At 48.1% G+C, this 18,327-nt stretch overlaps 1 protein-coding gene across 2 annotated transcripts in view; it reads right to left on the bottom strand.

Moving 5' to 3' along the window:
• The window catches only part of asic1b (acid-sensing (proton-gated) ion channel 1b), an 84,871-nt gene that overhangs the window by 23,261 nt on the left and 43,283 nt on the right, over positions 1 to 18,327 (bottom strand). Inside the window, exon 1 of one of the 2 annotated variants that reach the window (XM_047026342.1) lies at positions 7,441 to 8,112. The exons of the other annotated variant lie outside the window; for it this stretch is intronic. Coding sequence (XP_046882298.1) covers positions 7,441 to 8,112 — 672 coding nt within the window. Of the gene's footprint in view, positions 1 to 7,440; positions 8,113 to 18,327 lie in introns of those variants that run through there. 2 annotated transcript variants of the gene reach the window in all.

Genomic DNA, 18,327 nt, shown 5'->3' with positions numbered 1-18,327 from the left:
ACAAGGTCACACAAACAAGGAGATCTTCTGACATGGCCACACGGGTTTGCTTGCTAGACATGGGGAGGAAACATTAGTTTGTTACCACAAAATATTGGTAACAAACTAATGTGTGTGTGTGTGTAGGTGTGTGTGTGCGTGGGGGGGGGGGGGGGTTGATGGCTCCCTGGTGGTTTTGACACACACACACAGAGTTTAAAAGCTTCCAATCACAGGAGAGCCACACAGCCTTTCTACGCAAATGGCTTCTCATTTCATGTTATCTGACTTTCTCTGGTCTGTAATGGTCTCTGGAAACACATTTTCAGGGAGGGAGCACTTTAGGTGAGCGTGCGTGTTTGTGAGCAAGTTCATGATGTTTGCATGATCGTACGTCTTGTGTGTGTGCGTGTGAATACAAACAGCTCTGGAAAATGTTTTGACCAATACAAAATGATCAGGTTTTTCAGATTTTTGTATTCATAGGGCGGTTTGAGTAAATATTTTAGTTTGTCTGCTACTACTGACCAATATTCAAGCAGCACAGCACAGTTTCATGCCTCTTAATCATATTCCAGAGACTTTCAAAGGATTTCAGGTCTGGAGATTGGGCTGGCCATGCCAGGGTCTTGATCTGGAGGTCCTCCATCCACACCTTGATAGACCTGGCTGTGGGCATCGCCATCCTACTGGGAAAACAAGCCTCAGAATGGGGGAACATGGTCTGAACAGAATGGAGCCAGTTTTCTTCCAGAATAACCTTGTCGCTGGCTTCATTCATGCGTTCCTCACAGAGACAAATCTGCCCGGCGACAGCAGCTTCGCTGAAGCAGCCCCAGACCGTCAGCAGTCCTACACCCAATTAAGACTCTGGCTTGTAGGCCTCTCAGGTCTATTAGAAGACCAGGTGTTAGGCGAAGCTGCAAATTGGACTCAGAGAAGATGGCTTTGCTCCCGTCTTGTACGGTCCAATCCTCATGGTTTCACCTCAGCCTTGCTCTTCTCTGCTTCTCAGTGACAAAAGGCCTTTTTCTAGTGTTCCAGCAGCAGGCTGTCCTCTCTCTGCACTTAACCCCAGCTGTCGTCTGCCACTTCTTTAATAAGTCCCTGGATGTCATCCCACGGTTGTAGAGTGACATGTGAAGAAGTTGGCGGCCCCCTCGGTTATTGGAGAGCGTTTGTGCCCTCTGCCAGCCTGTTGCTTTGTTGTCACCCCTTACTGCTGCTTGACCTTCTTCTCTTGAACCACCATCTTTGACATTTTGAAGATAGAATCAACCTGTCGCTCACTGTATCGCTCTGTCAGTAAAGCCAGGACTGCACCCATAAGCTTTCATCGCTTATATTTATTTTCAAATCTTTTGGCCGACAGTTATTTTTATATTCCAATTAGTTTCGAGGTACAACTAGAACAGTTTTTGCCAACAAACTGTTCCTTTTGCAAAATGATTCTAACAACCACAGCAGTGGTTTGTAGACTTCTTCACGTAAAAAAAAAAAAAGATTTGTTTCAGGTGATCATCTAATCAGTACCTCATTAGGGAGAATGAGGTGTGCCTGTGTTGAAATTCAACTGACACTGGAATGGAATGGCTGCCATACATGTAGAGATGCTGAATCAAGAACAAGTTGGAAGTGGTCTTTTGCAGAGCTGTGTGTGTGTGCATGTGTATGCATGTGTGTGTGTGTGTGTGTGTGCATGTGTATGCACGTGTGTGTGTGTGTGTATGCAGGAGTGTGTGTGTGTGCATGTGTATGCATGTGTGTGTGTGTGTGTGTATGCAGGAGTGTGTGTATGTGCATGTGTATGCATGTCTGTGTGTGCATGTGCGTGTGTATGCAGGAGTGTGTGTGTGTGTGTGCGCAAAGCTGAATCCAACGGGGGCAGCTATTGTCTCCAGCCACATCAGGAGGTGTTTGGGCAGAGCTGATCAGTGGTTAGATTAGTATCACTTCTTCACTTCTTCTTATTGAGTTGTGATCATGAATATCATTATTCCCCTCATGTACCCTTTCCCTTGTCCTCTCTCTGCTGCTGGTGACTCACTGCCACAGAGCCACAACCTCACCCGCCCAGACCTAGCACGCAGGCAGACAAACCGTACACACACACGGCTGGGCACACCCGCACATGGATGGATGGTTATACAAACCCATGGCTGAACACACACATGCACACACATGGATGCACAGACACGCACTCCTATGGATACATACACATGGACAGCATACACAAAGACACGGCTGTACACACACACACACACACACACACACACAGAGAGGCCCACATGCAGGCAGACACAGAGGCCCGCATGCAGGCAGAGCACAGAGGCCCGTATGCAGGCAGAGCACAGGGTTGTCAGTATAAGCAGGCAGAGCACAGGGTTGTCAGTATAAGCAGTGTGTGGAGGTCTCCGGCCTGCTGATTCTCCAGTCCAGCGTTTCTTCATCCAGGTCGTTTATATCAACTACCGCCTCCTGCTGACCTCCATCAGAAGTGCCAGCAGAGCAGCCAGGCGAAGAGGCCCATGAGGGGAGAGGCACAAACACCATCTCAGCACCACGCATACACACACACACACACCTCCCCAACCACACACACACACCTTCCCAACCTCCCACATCAACAAACACACACCCACACACACTCCCAGTCCCCCCACACACACACTCCCAGTCCCCACCCACACACACACACACACCTCCCCAACCACCCACATAAACAAACACACTCACACTAAAGCAGCCACAGAGTGACTGTACTTCTGGAAACCCTTTCCTTAACAGCTGAGCTGACAGGCAGGCAGAGTGTGAAGCTAAGATCCCAGCTGGTAGATATCATGTGTGATAGCAGAGCCCATTAGGGATTGACTTTGCCCTAATTAGTCTCTGATAAGTGGGTGTTGGCCACATCTTAGGCACTTGTCATCTGTCTTCTTCATCTATAATGGAGCCAATGAGCTTTTCCCTCACTTTCCCTCATTTAAAAATGATAAGTCTTCATTAATCTAGTTTGAAGGATGAAGAGCCAATGTCATGTTTCCACCACATGGTGGTTAATCCCTGTGTGTTGGTGTGTGCGTGGTAGAGGTCCTGAGGTGAAGAGTGGCCTTCTGACTGCTCTCACTCCTGAAGGAGACATCCTACATGTGGGTCTCAGCTTACAGACAGTGTGGGTCACTGTGTGTGCCTCTCAGGGCATGGCTTAATGGACAAGTTAATTAAACTGGCTGCTTTCAGAAAACAGACATCTATCATGACAGGGAGAGGGTGAAGAGATAGGGTAGACAGAGACAAGCGAGAGAGAAAGATAGAGACACAGAAAAAAAATGGAGAGAGAGATAAACAGAGAGAGAGAGAGAGAGAGACAGAGAGAGAGAGAGAGAGAGAGCAAAAAAGAGAGAGAGCAGACATGACATGACGCTGATGACAATAACACAATTAGGCATCTTTATTCACATTGATTCCCTATCCAGACATTTTGTGCAGAAACATGTTCTCGGTTGGTCATTAAGTCTTCAATGCAGAGTCAAAGTCCTTACCGAGTCTCTGTTCTGCTGCAAGCTGTGGTTGTTTGCTTTCAACATCCATGCTGTTTTTTTGCGGACAAACTAATAGATACAAATTCAGTACAATTTGGATAACTCGGACAAAGACATGGCATGGACTGGTTTTCCCTAACGACACCGCATCTGCTGTGGTCACAAATCTGAAACTCTGCAGAAGTAGACCAGTGCCCCCTGGTGTACATAACGACACAGCTCGTCCAACCCCTAATGCTTGTCTCCATCATCTACAGTATTTTGCTAAATGTGGTTGACCACTAGGAGGAGGTAGAATATTGGACAAACCTGATTTTGTGTTTGTGTGCTGAAGGGATAAAGGATCCTATTTGTTTCCAAAGTAGCAATTAAACGTTCGAGATAGTGAATGTGGATCAAGCTTCCTATAGGTGCTGTTATCACTGTCATACACACGCTCTGTACATTGTCACATGTCATGTCATTAGGTTTCTCACACTGTCTAACATTCATTATAGAACAGTGGTCCTATTTGAAATCATCTGCTCTCAACTTCCGCTTTGCAAAGCAGTAAAGCACAGCCAGTGCATCCAGCTAACACACGGAAGCACCAGCCGACACTGACATTGGATTTCCCATTCAGTAAAAGCATTGTGTTGGGATCAGCGGAGAGGACAGGAGGAGAGAGAAGAGAGGAAAGAGGGCTGGACTGGGCTGGGCTTACATGAGGTGGGTTTGATTCAGGATTTGAATGAGCACATTTGGGGACCTGTTTGGTTGTACTGAAGCCAAATCAAGCAGCAGTCCATCCAGACGGAGGTCTGCAGTGAAGTGGGACTGAATGCTGAGCCTGGAGGATTGGAGGCAAGACAGGAGCTGGGGTGACTGCCCCCCCCCCCTCTCTCTCTCTCTCTCTCTCTCTGTCTCTGTCTCTCTCTCTCTCTGTCTCTCTCTCTCTCTCTCTCTGTCTCTCTCTCTCTCTCTCTCTCTCTTTCTCTCTGTCTCTCTCTCTCTCTCTGTCTCTCTCTCTCTCCCTTCACCCTGGTTTCCCCTCCCTCCCCCTCCACTCCCTGTTGGGGTTCTCAGATTCTGCCCTAGGACAGAAACCTGAGCCCTCTTTGAGCCTTTCTGTCTGCCTTTCTGCTGGTCTGTCTATCTGTCTGTCTGCCCACCTTTTCTTTGTGTATGTCTGTCTGTTTGCCTGCATGCCTGTCTGTCTGTCTGTCAATTACTAACCCCCATCCCATCCCCCCCGCCCACAAACACCCTCCCCCACATCCTGACTCCATTTACCATCATCATCACCTTATTTAATAAACAGGCCAGTTAGAAACTTGATGCTTTGCTCTTTACCGTCTGTGTAGTAAAACAATAGTCGAAATGAACACACCCTATTGATTGTCATGGCCCCCCACAGAGGGGTGGAGCCAGAAGCAGGGATGTACAGAACTGTGAAGGGTTCTAGGGAGATATCCAGCTGGACCTTTAACACACCTCCCTGAAAAACATTTCTTTACTTAAGATTGCTTGACAGAGTTTGAGGTGTGTTTGAATTACCTTACAGTTCACCCTTTTAGGATTGTTTGTTTTGTTGTATTGGGTAGACAGAATGAAGAGGGTTTAACCGGTATTTAACCTGCAACAGAGATACTGTAATGCAATTGGAAGTGTGCTCTATGGGAGATTGTGCTGGCCTTATACCCCAGTCCAGCCCAGGTAGCAGCAGCCAGAAGCACTTAGAGATGGTGTTTATTTCAGCTAGGGGGAAGGGCATCTCTGCTCCTCAGAGATGGACAGGGAGATGATAGCTTATCCACAGGGGGAAACTCCATCTCTCAACAACACTTTACAATCTGCACACAAACACTCACACACACACTCATACACAGTCTCACACCAAACACACACACATACACACCCTTTAAAATAGATAGCAGAGGAGAAAGTGCCCTTCTGAACATAAGTGATCGAAGGAAGCAGGGGCTTGCTGGCAATTCATTTTGAGCGGTTAAGTAATGGATGGTTACAGGCTGGTGTGTAGCTGGGGGGTGTAGCATGTCTTAGATCGCATAGATAATGAAGTTACCAGGATATAGGGTTTCGTTTCAAACTAATAATGACACCAGGGAAGTCATCAATAGCTTGTGTATGCCTTATCCATGTAGTTATACCCATATCAAGTCCAGACACATGGAAGATCCCTTTGATTCCAGATGTAGGTAATCTAGTTAGGATGCTTCACGAGGACAATAATTTAAGCATAAGATTGATTCGAGTAAATCATGACCCGAGCCCTAACAATATACCTATGATTTAATATTTCAAAGGAATTAGACAAAGCAACCATTCGTTTGTGTGGCTCTCCAGAAACCCTCCTGCAGACTGCAGGCACACACCAGAGCCCACGCCCCCTCCTGCAGACTGCAGGCACACACCCCCTCCTGCAGACTGCAGGCACACACCAGAGCCCACGCCCCCTCCTGCAGACCGCAGGCACACACCAGAGCCCACGCCCCCTCCTGCAGACTGCAGGCACACACCAGAGCCTCACCCCCTCCTGCAGACTGCAGGCACACACCAGAGCCCTCACCCCCTCTGATGAGACAGACAATCAATAAAGAGATTCATGTTCCCTCGTCTTTGAACAGAAAAGCCCATCAAGGACACAGAGCCACCACTGTATCTGGGTTTTGTCTTTGGGAACGAGGCCTCAAGCAAAAGTCAATGAACGCAGCATGAATTACTGTAAGTGACACAACCGGATCATTACGTCCTAGGATAGGAGGACACACTACATGGTGTAATACCTGCCTTTGTTTCGAAAGTGGGTGCTTGATTTATTTCAAATGTTGTCCTGGCTGGGATTGTTCCTCAGATACCATGGTACTGATCATACAAATCAAGTACACCCCTATTTGACAACATCTGTGAATCGTTTGGTCCTTAACTGTGTCAATGGGTCTGACTGACATGCAGAGGAGAGGGAATGAAAACTGCTCAGTGTGTGATCATGAGCAGAGCTCATATCAAACCCCAACCTTCAGGGACCAACCCAGTCTGCCAAGACAACAAATGATCAACATGTTAGTGTTACTAATTAGGATGCTAAAGGAAGGCCTGGGCTGCCTGGAGCACATTCACAGACACAGAAGCAACAAGTCTCAGTGAGGAAGCTCGACATAACTGAGACATCACAGAGTTCTCAGGCGGAGGAGACAGCTCTGTGTCTATACACTAGACGAGGGGCCTCTCGGTCAAATTCCTGAATTTACAGGCAGGTCACACCCCAGTCCAGAGCTGTAGAAAGGTCAGCCAAATCAATACACCAATAGCAGCGCTCCTCCCTCGCATCTCTGTGCTGCTCAGACCTGTCTGAGGGTCAGGGTGGGGGTGTGTGTGTCTGTCTGTGTGTGTGTGGGGGGAGGGAGGGGGCACACGAGCACACCAGCTATCTTCACGCTGAGATTGCGACAGAACATTTCCTAACTAACTCCCCAGGGGCACCTGTCTCGTCGGCTAATGTGAACATTCTGTTGGGTGACACTGACACAGCTGAAAGCCTGGACGTGTGTTGACTTCACAACGTGATTGTTGTTAGCTCACTGAGCTGAAGCCTAATTAGACGGATCGGAGATCTAATCTCATTTATCACGCAAGACTGTTCATCATGACAATGAGGACCACCAGAAAAGACCTTGGTTTATCACCGCCATTTATCTTAACTTCAGAGTTGAACGAGTATCTCTCTTAATTGGATTTGACAACATTCCAGTATACTCAAATGAGACACCATTAGATTGGATTAGATTAAATTAAATTACTTTCACAAACGTAATTAGGCAATTCAGCTCCCCTGGGACTGTGCGTAGATGCTGCACAGCTTCGAAGGTTGAACGACACAGTGAGTTAATCCTGTCGCAGGGACATCAGGCCGGCCTACCTCTCTGAATTGCTCCGGCCCACATTCCTGCCCGGAGAAGTCACACTCCAGGAGCATGTCCTCGATCCGGTGGCGTGTTCGGTTGTGGAACTCGTCCAGGCTGAAGCGCGAGCCCGGCTGCCGGTCAGGCTCCGGGGCGAGGGGGATCCCGGGCGCCATGTTGTCCTCAAAGCCCAGCAGCTGCCCCATGAACAGCAGGTCGCTGTAGGTGATCTGCGAGCGTCTCATCGTGTTGTAGTTACAGAAAGTGACGGCCGGGAAGGTCATGTTGTTGGCCACCATCTCGTCCAGCATGGTGACGTGGTCATACTGCAAGTAGTAGATGACTCGGTCCGCCACCTGCAGCACGAACATGGACAGTGCCAGGAGGAACACCACCCCCCACAGTCCCTGCCGCACGCCAAACTTCTTGTCCTCCACGAACACGTGGTTGGCACCGTGGAGGGAGCAGCCGCCGAAGAACGCCGCCAAGTCGTCCACCTGGACCTCGTCCTCCTCCTCTTCGCCGTCGTACACGTCCAGCTCGTCGCTCTCCTCCCGGTACTCGCCCCTCTCTCCCTCGCCGCCCTTCACCACCCGCCGGTAGCGGTCGTCGAAGACGTTCTTGCCGGCTCTCCCTCCCGGCTCGTCGTCGGCGGAGAAGGAGATGCTGCACATGATCCTGACAGGCATGGCGGAAAGCACCAGAAGAACTGTGCAGGACCGGGGGGAAACTTAAGGAGAGGGAGACTCTGGACTGATGTCAGAAGTCAGAAGATAAGAGTCTGGAGGATGCTAGGTGAGCACACGGCTGACCCTTAAGTGTCCTCTAAGCCTGCGGTGTCTGGACCAACACAAGAAGACCAAGGGCAGACCAATCCAAACTTCAAATATAGGAACAGTAAACAGGCTGCTAGCTCTGAACAAAGATGACGGCCAAAGACAAATTCCAACCGACCAAGAGTGTCCGAGAGTGACAGACAGCAGATTAGATCGTCAGGAGGAACATGGAAGGCATTCCTTTTCAAATTCTTCCTAATTCGAAAAGAGAAAAGTTCAGCTGAACTTTTTTCCTTGAAGTGAATGAATTTGCCGTACGAACAGGAGGTGAAAAGTTAGCCTGCAGACAGGATGATGAGTTACCAGAGGGCAGACGTGGAGGCAGGATGAAGATGGTGATGATGAAAATTATGAAGTCCGTTCTATCTTCTGTTCTTCCCACCAGAGCAGCATCTCCAGTGGTGCTCAGAGAAGAGATGACGCTCTGTCTGTCCCGGAGTACTGCAGTGAGCCCAGCGGAGGAGAGAAGGAGAGGAGGAGGAGGAGAGGTCATGAGATCAGGACACAGTATACTCCCCTGGAGCCCCCTCCAACAGGTCACTGAGTCAGGGCCCGGTTACAGAGCGTCCAGGAAGAACACAGCTGCTTTGACGCATCAGGGGAAACGAGAGCTCTGCAGTCCAGATAATGTTCAGTAGCGCCAAACTAAATGAGGTGATTCGGTCCTTTTCGCCAATGTCACAGTCTTGGTTTAAAGCTTCTCTGCCATGAACTCAAACCCTGAGTTCTCAAATCAGACCCACCACTCGTCACAATTTCTACTGTAACAGGATGACACACAGAAGTCAACCTACTGGATTAGATGTTGTATTTATTCTCTATTTGAATTTAGATGAAAATAATGCTACAATACATAGTCCCTCTAAAATGAAATGTATTTCAGTTCAATGTACTTTCATGGATTTGAGTAAAAGAAAATAAAGTCAAATAAAGTTATGGCTTAAAACCAAGAGGATGCCGCTTCCTCCACAGGGAACATTCTAAGTCTGATTCAAGACACGCTGTAAACGTGCCCATTAAGGTAAAGAAATAAGATAATCCAACAAACAAAATCCAATTTCCTTGTTTTTTCCAATCACAACTCTTATTTTCTCATCATCTCTCTCAGTGACATTCAGCTCTGAGCTATTAGCTGAGAGGGGAAAAGAACAATAAACAGAAAACAATATAATTGTAGAGAAAAAAGGTGCCTCTTGGCATAGTGAATGAGGACAGGAAAGTGGCTTCCCTGTGGTGGTGTTGCTTATCCTATGAACAGGAAGTAAATGAAACTGATACAACTTTATTGATCCAGGCCCATTAGTCTGTCAGGATATTATTTTCAGAAAGATGATGGAACCAGGAGGACAACCAAACATTCACTGAGGTTTTATCTCACACACACACACCTACACACACACCTACACACACACACACGCACACACACACACACCATTTCAGCAATGTTTATCTTTAGAATCAATCCATAATACAGGAAGTGTCTGTATGGAAACCACTGGAACTGTCGAGCACCACAGGGTTTCAACCAGCAGATAGCCTGCATGGTCTGACTAGAGAAGATTAATACTCTCTCTCTTTCTCTTTCTTTCTCTGCCTCTTTCTTTCCTTAAGTTAGGGAGAAGGGAGGGGAGGGGAGACAGAGAGAGAGTGCACAGAGAGAGCACAAAGAGCAGATAATGAAAGGGCAAGGCAAACTGAGATGGTATCTCTATGGGAAGACACTTCTTTGGCACCCCAACGGTCATTGTGTCCTGGGTCACTGTCCCCCTGTTCTCTGGCTGTTCTTAAACACAGTCCAGACATAACTACACACTATGAGATATGACCCAAGATGGGGAAATAAGTTTGGAGGACTGGATGTCTGTGACACTGTGGTAAATCAGCAGTGCATTGAAGATAACCCTGCTTTTAGGGCAAATGGCAATGTTTCTACTGATTTGAATAAATCAGTGACCGGTGCTAGGTTACGGAGCAGTTCCTTGCTTCAATACCAGGGGTCAGTGTTGGTCTGTCGTAGACAGAGAGTTCCCCCGGGCCTGGCGTTTCAGCTTCCCGGTCAAGAGAGGAGAGAGGAGAGGAGAGGAAAGAGGAAAGGAGAGGAGTGGAGAGGAGAAAGGAGAGGAGTGGAGAGGAGAAAGGAGGAGAGGAGAGAGGAGGAAAAGAGGCTTCTTCACAACTCCCTCTCGAAGACTTCGCTAACAGCTAGACCCGCCGTTGCCGTGGTTACGAGTCATCCGCAGGAAGATGCACACAAAGCTCATTGCCATGGACATGCACGCACAGCACACACACACACACACTTACACGCACACACAAAAATACATCTAATTGAGATTATGTTACCAATATAAAATGTGACCGTAACTGGGCCTTTGATGTAAAAAATATAAATCCCACAAGCGAGCACATGTGGCCTGATCCAAGATTAGACTCTCAACAAATAAAACCAACATTATTAAATAACTGCAAGCAAACATACACAAGTACTGTATCAAATGGGTTAAGATACAAATGTGAGAGAAGGATGAGGGGTAAAGTAGTTAGTGGTAAAAAGTAATACAGCGGGAGGAAGAGGAGGAGGAAGGATGACGAGGAGGAGGAGGAGGAGGAACAGGAGGAGTAATATATCTTGAATGTTCTCTTACACAAGGATTTGTCCTTACCTTGAAATCAAAGCTTGCCCTGTTCTCATCCAGCTCAGACCTGTCACGGTCTGAACTGGAATCTGATTCACATCTCTGGATCTGTGAATACAGAGGCAGAGACACACAGAGACAGCCTGGGCTACAGCCCCGTACCTAGAGCCTCACAGCAAGACCCCATTAGCTAGAGCACCATGGCTAGAGCAGCACGGCTAGAGCACCATCGCTGGAGCACCATCGCTAGAGCAGCAGACAGAGGCAGAGACCGAAGAAGAGACGGACAGAGGCAGAGACAGACAGAGGCAGAGACAGAGGAAGAGACAGACAGAGGCAGACCGAGGAAGAGACAGACAGAGGCAGAGACAGACAGAGGCAGAGACAGACAGAGACAGACAGAGGCAGAGACAGACAGAGGCAGACCGAGGAAGAGACAGACAGAGGCAGACCGAGGAAGAGACAGACAGAGGCAGAGACAGAGACAGACAGAGGCAGACCGAGGAAGAGACAGACAGAGGCAGAGACAGAGACAGACAGAGGCAGAGACAGACAGAGACAGACAGGGGCAGAGACAGACAGGGGCAGACCGAGGAAGAGACAGACAGAGGCAGACCGAGGAAGAGACAGACAGAGGCAGAGACAGAGACAGACAGAGGCAGAGACAGACAGAGACAGACAGAGGCAGAGACAGAGACAGACAGAGGCAGAGACAGACAGAGACAGACAGGGGCAGACCGAGGAAGAGACAGACAGAGGCAGACCGATGAAGAGACAGACAGAGGCAGACCGAGGAAGAGACAGACAGAGGCAGAGACAGAGGCAGAGACAGACAGAGGAAGAGACAGACAGAGGCAGAGACAGAGACAGACAGGGGCAGAGACAGATAGAGGCAGAGCCAGAGGTAAAGAAAGTGGCGGAGACAGAGGCAGGCCAGGTCAGTGACCCAGACAGCAGTGGATGGTGAAGTGAGACTGAAACAGAGTGTTCTTGAAGTGTTCCACGGTGCAGGTCAGACACACACCAGGAGGGAACTGTCTGGATACCCAGCTCTGCTGAACCAGCTCAAATATCAGGCTGCATGCCCCCCCTCTTCCCTCCTCTCCCCTTAACCTCTGCTCAAATATCAGCCTATCCTCTCCATCCTCCTTCTCCTCTTCCTCCCAATTCTCTTCCTCCTCCTCCTCCTACCCATCTCCTCCCCCTCCTTCTCTTGATCCTCTTCCCCTTACCCATCTCCACCTCATTCCCCAGGACACTCTCAAGATTCCCTTCCTCCTGTCATAGTTACACATGATGTATATACAGACAAAAAGAAAGAAAGTAAGAAAGAAAGAAAGAAAGAAAGAGAGAGCGAAAAAAGCGAGACAGAGAACAAATGTTAATCGTTATTGACGCTGTGATCCCAGTGGGGCGGATGGGGGGCTGCTGGAGCTGTGAGAGGCAGCGCGCACACAGCTGCTCCTGGAATCAATGGAGGCATCAGATGTTGCCATCGGTTACATCAGCCCCACCTCCCCTCGGCCCCTCCTTCCTGACAGGCTGCTGGCTCACTGGCATGACGGGCAGTGGTCAGGAGCCAAGGACGGCAGTTCGCCGATCGTTCGTCTGGCCCACTGGGTTAGCGGCAGGCATGGTCCAAGGAACGTGGTTACTGCTCTGTGTTCTTTATTTCCCTGATACTAAGAGCGCTCTCCGTCTCACTCTGCCTCTCTCTTTCAAAAGGGTAATTCGAGAATGCCAGTTATCTCGCTAAATTGTCTTAAATGTTCTTCCCCGTAAGTTTTTTTTGAATGCAGCCTATTCATCAGGACCTCTATCCCAGCTGGCCTCCATGGTTATTGCTCTAGCTTTAAAGACATAGTCCGAAGCTATTTAATTCAACAGCAAGGCCAAACTGTTAGGACAGACTGGGAATAAAAACCCACTAAGCAAACCAAAACGGTTTACTTCTGCAACCAGCAGTCTTCTCCACTCTCTAAGCCTTTAAGACATATACCGTACTCATCTCACCATGAAAACAGAAACAATGACTGAGAGGGGGGGATGGGGTCTTCAGTTTGATTTAGTGAGTGTTTGTGTGTGTGTGTGAGATAGTGTGTTCAAGTGTGTATTTCTTCCTGTCACTGGCAACAGAGTGGTTGTGACAGGATAGTAACAACTCTTCCTCTGCAAGGCAGGTCAACACACACATCACTCATGATTGTGTTTGGTGTGAATGTGGTGTGTGTGTGTGTAAGCTGAGGAGGTGATGACGGGGAAGGATAGGCGATAAACATTTACACCACGTCGCCCTCCTCAGGTCACAGGATGAATAAGACACAGATGGTGGTTAAACCTACTGGCCCTGTCAGAGATAATCAGAGCACAGCATCTGAGTGCGTGCACCTGGCACTCTTCCTTGTCTGTTTGGTTATTCAACAGTACTGTGAGGAGAGGAGTACAGGAAAGGAGAGAGGAAGGAAGAGGACAGGAAGGGAGAAGAAGGGAGCATAGAAGGGAGGAGAGGTGAGGAGAAGAGAAAGGAGAAGATAAGAGAAAGGAGGAGAGAAGGAGGGGATGAGAAAAGAAGAGAGGAAAGTAGACGAGAGGAGAAGGCGGTGGTGGCCAACCTGCCTGCTCCTGGACCCAGGAGCCCAGCTCGAGGCCCACCTAACTGCTCATATAATCCTGCCCAAGCCTAGAGGCATCTCAAACTGTTCCCTCAGCAAAACCTGCTGCTAACAACTGCCAAACTACTGCCCCCCCAAACGCCAAGGTTCAACAACTTTCTGGTTGGTGAACTAAAACCTAGAGCATTGACTAAAACAAATGTTACTTACCGGATTTAGATTGAAATGTTCCATTCTTCTATGGGGATTAATAAACCTGTAGGAAAGCAATTTTTACTGAGCCTTTTTCATTTTTCCACAGACAGAGGTTTTAGTAAGGTAGATACATTTTTGTCACAAAATCTCCTCCTTCCTCTTAGAAAATAAGTCAATCTTGTTATCCTTGTATATATCTCCATTTCAATCAGGAGAGACCTGGATAGTGAAAGATATTTATTACAGCATAATAAATGTACTACAATGTTTGGAGCTTGGACCCCGCGGGGAATTATATAAATCAACGGGCGCCTGCCCAACGCCCGAAGAGAATCCCCCGCGGAGACCATACACTGGTGGCGGTGGCACATCCGACGACCAATCGAGTCGAAGAAGGAGACAGGAACCGGGTGGCGACGGGGTGGTGGAGGGTCGCGCACTTGATGGCATGAACGAACTACACAGGGAGAGAATCGTATTTAAAGGCACGGATCATATGACGCCATGTATTGTAGGCGGGAGCGCTAATCAACCTGAACCCCAGTGACCGCCCGACCCGGGAACGGGGGAAGGTAGGGCGTTCTTCGCGGGGGGAGTGAGTAGTGCATACTATGAATGCGCCCGAGTGCAGGGATCGGTCTTGCCTGACTGAACTTGCGCTATGCTTCATATCTCCTGCGGATATGTCAGGTTGCTTTGCGTTGTCTTGTCCTAAGAATTTCAGTGCCAAGTCTGACCTTGTGTTGTTCTGTGCATCTGACAATAAAAGACTTGAATTTGAACCTTGGATTAGAAATAGCAGTATGTTCACAGTAAAGGCAGAGGGATTCCTGGTCCACAGTACACAGTCACTGAACCTGCCTCTTGGGCGTAGGAACGGCAGGCTCCATAATCTCTCAATTACTCTGACATACAGAATGTTCCAAGATAGCGATGCAGCATCAAGCACAGAAGACATGCTCGGTGTAAACACAGCAGAGCACAGGAGAGAAAACACTTGTACTTCTTACTGGAGAGAAATGTTCTTTTTCTGTCTTCGTCTCTCGTTTCTCTCGTCTCGATCTCATGTTTCTCTCTCCCACTTCCTCGCTTATACACTCTGTTTCTCTATCTCCCTCTTTTGCTCTTTATCTTTTTCTCGATGGTTTATGAATTGGTTCCTTCCGCTTCTGAAATAAGCTACTTATTTATTTTCTACTTACTTATTTTTCCATTCAGTGTTTGTAATGTATTTAACCCTAAGATCGCTGTTTCTCTCACGGGTTCATAGTCTCCTTTATAATGCAGCCCTGATGTATAAACGTTATATTCATAGCACTCGAGTAATCATGAACATTCAAAAAGGAAATAGGAATTGAAAGAAGAGGGACAACATAAAGGTCGAAAGAATGGAGGAAGAAAGGAATAACCTTGTGAGAGACAGTTGGATTTGGGAGACGATGCGCAAATCCATTTTGCTAACCTCCAACTTTTCCGTTTCTGGCCAAACCACAGTGGTTTGGACCAATCAGCACCCTACGAAGACCTGCTGTCAGGAAAGAGGAAGGCTGAAGATAGATGGTTCAGCCAATCATCTGTCAAGTATTTTATTTAAGTGCTTTTCCTTTTCCAAACAGTTTCCAAGGAAGACTTCCCTCAGGTTAAGGTAGGAAGGAAGAAATCGAAAAGAAGGGAGAGAGGAGAGATGGAAGACACTGACTAAACTTTTCCAACTATTTCATTCACCCTCTGGCACGACTCACAAAAATAACAGAGACACATTTGTCTTTGACAAATGAAATCAATTGTGTGTTTACTTCCAAATGAATATGACCGATTGATCATTTCCCTGGAAAGATGCCTGTACAGTCATCTGAACAAGCCACAAAAAATCTGTCTCTTTATTTTTACTATGGCTTGCTTTTTTACCTTAATTCTAACAACGTTTTCAGAAGCAAATGTGGGACCAAAGTGTGTCGCCTATTTTGTGAATGATTGCGATTCCTCCAACCCTCCAATGACTCCACCTGCACCATCTGAAATAGCCCCAGAAATAGACATAAGAGTGTCTATTGTGAGAATTGCTTCAGTGCTGCTCTATGGATGGAGGCAATCATCACTAACATCCAACAATTGCTATTCCCTGATTGTTCTCTGTCTTCGGTCTGCTTCTGTAGTTATAGATCGACTATCATGGGCTCAATTGTTTCTCAGCTGTCATTGGACAGCCCTGGAGAACGGCTTGGTTGACCAAATAGTCGCAAACACTTAGTTTAGTCAGTGTGTGAGTGTGTGTGTGTGTGTGTGTGAGTGTGTGTGTGTGTGTGTGAGTGTGTGTGTGTGTGTGTGAGTGTGTGTGTGTGTGTGTGCGTGAGGGTCGGACTGGCCGTCGGGAGGGTCGGGATGTTTCCCAAACGGCCGGTCAAACGGCCGCGGCATAATGAAAAGAAAAAAAAAATATTATAATAAAACACGGTCGGGTGCCGGTTTGCGTGCCGGCTGTTTTCCAGTCCCAGTCCAGACCTGGCGTGTATATGTCGTTGTCAGTGACCAAAAGAAATCTCTGGCTCTCCTCTGACTAGAAGATACGTGAAAACCCCCACATTGTGATTAAAAGGCACCAAAGTAATTGATATTCCCGAGGGACCTGCTATACGCTGCCAGAGAGGAGGAAGAGGAAGGGGCAGAAAATACTCCATTGGATTACTCAATGTCAGTAATGGCCATAAACATATAAATCACAGTGTTTAAAGGCTGCTGCGGGGAGGATGAGTCAGGACGAGGAGGAAGGAGGATGAGGGGAGGCGGGGGGAGGAGACAGGGGGGTGCCCGCCTCCTCTGTACCACTGCAGCTCCTGCTGGAGTCTCTCCACTGCAGCCTGTCAACCAGAGTTAGACCACAACATTAGCATCAATTGCTGACCCGCTTACATAGAGCGAGGGCTCTCTTGACTGCTAATGAGACAGAAGGGGCCTTTACTGTCTCATCGCAGGTCCTGTTCGGCGCTGTGCCGTGAACAAGCCGGGTTTGATGTAGAACTACGCCACTGGATGGATAAAAAAACCTGCTGAGTCAGACAGGGCCATTCTGCATGTTAACTGCATTTCTACTGTAGATGGTCTAAAAATCTGAAATGGGTTACACTTTTCAGATCCTATCAACAAGGCAACGCGGCATTCTGCGCTCCATCGGCCAGACCAGAATAGCAGAGGCCTGAGCACACCATCAGCCAGACCAGACTAGCAGAGGCCTGAGCACACCATCAGCCAGACCAGACTAGCAGAGGCCTGAGCACACCATCAGCCAGACCAGACTAGCAGAGGCCTGAGCACACCATCAGCCAGACCAGACTAGCAGAGGCCTGAGCACACATTGACTCTAGCACGTTGTAAACATCCACCCCCAGCTTAGGCTCTCAGTTCTGCACTTGGCACTATATCAAGGTTGAATTTAAAGATCATTTTTTAATTGTAGAACTCTACTGGGACTTTATGAGACTCTATGGGGCCCGATTTTCCCCTCTCTCAATATTCTCTCTTTCCCACACTTGCTTGTGAACACACCCCATACAATATTCACCCTCAACCCTGCTTCCACACACACACACACACACACACACACACACACACACACACACACACACACACACACACACACACAGACCTTCAGAATCTCTCCCAATGGGACCTGCCTGTCTTGTCTGATGGACTGCTAAAAGATGCTGGCTGTTGTGTCTGCATGCACAGGATTTCTGATGAGGTTGTTTTTTTACACCGTCCTCCCTCTCTGGCTGTTAGAACAGAAGGAACCCTGTGGCTAAATTGCTTCCTTAGTTAAGGCACCAAGCAAGCATAGCATCAGAGCTGCCTGGCCACATCCATCTACATGATTGTTGCTCACAACCTACCTGGGGCGCCATGGTCTCTCACACACACACACTCACACACACACACACACACACACACACACACAAAGTATTAGGATCACAAACAATCAACACACACAAACAAAATCCAAAACGCACTGTAACACGAGCGAACACACACCAACAGAGCCCTGCCAAGAGGGAAAAACACAAAATGCACCAAAAAACTAAACCAACCCGTACTGCTCCCCCCCCCCCCCCCCCACATATGGGCAGAAAGGCCTCCTGCCCCCAAAATGTTCCAGTAATGGAAGCTGACAGGTGGAGTCCTCTTTACTCGTGTACAGCAGCATGGGGTAGCAGCCAGGTGTTGACATGTGAGTTATCAGTGTAAGCACCATGTAATCAAATCAATCAGCCTGCAGTTACACCCAGCAGGGCCCCCACAAGCAGAGAAAACACACTTTTGTCCTTCTGATCGTAATCAACATTTACATAATCTGTAAAGTAATTACACATGTTCAAAGATGTGCATGCGTATGTGTCTGTGTGTCTGTGCGTGCGCGTGTGTGACTGTACATGTGTCAGAGTGTGTGTTAGTATTCCTGGGAGGATAGAGGCAGAGCCAGCGTTGTCTGTGGCTTTGATGTGAATCAGATGATGTCATATCCTGTACATGGATCTCCTCTGGTGTGCTCTTGCAATCAGGGCACAGAGGAACACCTACTGAGTTATATTGCCTGAGAGAGCAGCATGAACACCTTTGATAATGCCTGATAG

The sequence above is a fragment of the Hypomesus transpacificus genome, chromosome 9, assembly GCF_021917145.1.
Source record: "Hypomesus transpacificus isolate Combined female chromosome 9, fHypTra1, whole genome shotgun sequence".
In the NCBI taxonomy this organism is placed as follows: domain Eukaryota; kingdom Metazoa; phylum Chordata; class Actinopteri; order Osmeriformes; family Osmeridae; genus Hypomesus; species Hypomesus transpacificus.
Note: the sequence above shows the minus strand (reverse complement) of the source record. Positions and strands in the feature narration are given on the sequence as shown.